The sequence below is a fragment of the Agrilus planipennis genome, unplaced genomic scaffold (genome assembly GCF_000699045.2).
Source record: "Agrilus planipennis isolate EAB-ADULT unplaced genomic scaffold, Apla_2.0 scaffold53, whole genome shotgun sequence".
Classification (NCBI taxonomy): domain Eukaryota; kingdom Metazoa; phylum Arthropoda; class Insecta; order Coleoptera; family Buprestidae; genus Agrilus; species Agrilus planipennis.
Genome location: NW_020438880.1, coordinates 1,331,236 through 1,334,059, shown reverse-complemented (window position 1 = coordinate 1,334,059; position 2,824 = coordinate 1,331,236). Strand labels below are relative to the sequence as shown.

At 33.5% G+C, this 2,824-nt stretch overlaps 1 protein-coding gene across 1 annotated transcript in view; it reads right to left on the bottom strand.

Annotated features, from left to right (window-relative positions):
- Nucleotides 1-1,521: 1,521 nt before the first annotated feature.
- Nucleotides 1,522-2,824, bottom strand: part of LOC108733098 — a 4,239-nt gene continuing 2,936 nt past the window's right edge. Inside the window, exons 2-3 of the mRNA XM_025981494.1 lie at nt 1,730-2,041; nt 1,522-1,667 (exon numbers count right to left, since the gene is read on the bottom strand). Coding sequence (XP_025837279.1) covers nt 1,537-1,667; nt 1,730-2,041 — 443 coding nt within the window. The 3' untranslated portion in view covers nt 1,522-1,536. The remainder of the gene's footprint in view (nt 1,668-1,729; nt 2,042-2,824) is intronic.

Here is a 2,824-nt window from a genome sequence, read left to right as displayed (position 1 = left end):
TTGTAAATAAAATTTCTCATGATGTACAAAATATAAACATTATAAGATAACATACTAAATCTATAATTAAGTAAATTAAGTAGTGGAGATTTAAGTCAAATGGGATAATTTATTGTAAAATTTCTCTTTCGTCGTAAATCCTTTTCAAGGTAAGTTTTTATATAAAAGTTAGTATAGTTAAAAAGTAGTCTCGATTCGCAAATGCCAAAAAGCGTCACCTTCAGAGATTCGCCTACCTGAGACATTTCGCCAATGAAATTATAACAAATTTTCTGCCCAAATTTCCCTTTTTTCCCATCTCAAATTTGCTTTACATTGTAATAATTATACTACTTAAATTGTCAAATTGTATCATACTTAACCTCCGGGAAGGCGCGTAGGGTAACTGTCTATGATTGCAGTTAATGATTTACAGATTTTGCGACTCGAGACAACAGCTTAATATAATAATAAATAATTTAAATAACCGAATACAAAAATAAATTATGTACATACTTTAATTGCAATACGTGTTACATATGAAAAACTGGAACATTTCACTCTCATTTGTGTTAAAAGATAAAAGTACCTTTTTTGTGAAGAAAACATTAATCAATATATATATAAAAGAAAGTGTACAATGTGCATGTCGCTAAAATATGGTGTGATAACCCTCTATCTCCTGTCCATGAAGATAGGTTTCCGTTTTTATGAAGGACGTGCTTTTGAAGATATAAAGACTGGAAGTTTCACCCTCTAGAAATTTCTAGAACAGTCCAGAATATTCGAGAGTATTCGACAACATTCCGGAACATTCTGGGATGTTGTGGAACGTTCAGGAACATCCCAGAACATTTTGGAACATTCTGGAACACTGTCGAACGTTGTCAAATATTCTTGGATATTGTGGACCTTTCGAAGCCTTTTTTGTATAGGTGGAGCTAACTATTGGTAGGGGTATGTAAAGCAAGATCCGTCGTGGGTTCCAACATTCAGAAACATCCTGGAACATTCGGGAATGTTCGGAAATAGTGTGGAATGTCCCAGATCATTGTGAAACGGTCTAGAACAAACTGAAATGTTGTGGAATGTCCTAGAACATTGTGTACTATTTGAAGCATTTTTTATATGGGTGGGCCTCCTTGTGTACCTCTCATATTTTAAAGTTTATTCGAACTACCCTACAATCTCATATCTACTCCCTGAGAGAAGCCGGATACACCAGCTAGTTAAAATAAAAGTGAAGGATAAAATAAATTACTGTATGTTTTTATTTTAATGTAAAATAAGACCCATAAATTAATGCGAATAATACTTTCACGCTTTTTCGTCAACCCCAAAACATCGACAAACCATACGAATCGAATTTAAAACACGAGAAGTTTTCAACTCAATAATCTTGCGAAAGCCTGAAATAGAGTACTTATATTACGCATCCACTAAAGATGTACGGCATTTCGTTCAGGTGTGAATTGCCACACCAGTCCAAGGTGAGAATGACAAGTTCCCAGGAGGGTTACCGTACCTTCCTTCAGAGGTCTGTAAAAAACTGTTTTACTATACCCCTATCCCGAAAGTACGATTGTTCCTGATTCCAGCCGAGCCGAAAGTGAAAGTGGAAACCATGCCGAGGGTGGTAAAGCCGTTTCCTATTAAGGAGCAAATGCGATTTCCTGTTCGTCGCGTCTCTGAAATACATCATACTTTCGGTAGGGGTACGGTGAAAAGTGTCTTTATCTATTATATTAACCATTTTTTCCTTTTTCAGTCTCAATTCTGCTCTCTAAACGTTTTAGCTTTGCTTTAGAATCGTCCAACGTTTTGTTTTTCTTCTTTACATTTCGTTCTTCAGCTTCGGCGGCTTGCCGGGCGTTCTTAACATGCTCATCTGCCACTTCCTTAGCCTTTTGCACTTGTTTAAGTTCTTCATGGGCACTTTTTCGTGATTTTTGGGCGTTATCGAGGGCACACTCTATATCTTTTTGTTCTGACTTCGCAGCCCTTAATTTTTCGTTGGCTTCTCGTATTTCTTCATTCAATTCTGATTCTAAAGCTCCATTTTCTGTAAGAATTATTGAAAAAGTAAATTGATGAATCTTTTAAATATTGTAAAAAGATTGAAATCGAAATAGGAATACAAATTTATTTCATCCACAAAAATTACATAAAAGGTAATATGAGAACAAAACAGTGAAAAATAAAAATAACTAGTATTGGAAACTGTCTATTCACATTTCATTCATTAATATTAATAAGGCAGATAATGATTTATATTATAAAATGCATTTTCAATTAATATATTCTTTATAAAAGCCGCAAATTTAACTAAATGTATATTCTCTATAAACATTGGCAACTTATTGTATAAGACAGCGCCTATACAGTATGGGTTTGACCTATACAGTTCCATTTTATGAAAGTCGTATAACGTCAGGTTATTTTTATATTTTTTATAGGATAAGCGTGATTTTCATTAGAAGTCAATCAAGTTATTAGAAAAGGATAGAAAAATAAAAAAAAAATACATCGTGTAATTATACAACACGCTACTGAAGTGAAACTTCTTCAAACACACAAACAGTTTAGTTTAACGGTATTATTTGTACACTATGCTTCGTACGAGTGCAATGCTGATAGTAAATATACTATAGAATGTCTTTATATACAAATTACAGCTTTTTTGTTATTAGACAATACAAACCGGCCGGTACCGCCGCAACCGCTATGTCCCTGCATTTTAAATCTATAATATCTTCGAAAATATTCATTAAAATTACATGCTGTAAAGGGCCATATTGATCTATATTAAATGCACAATGTATTTAAAAGTACTTAATTGGATAAG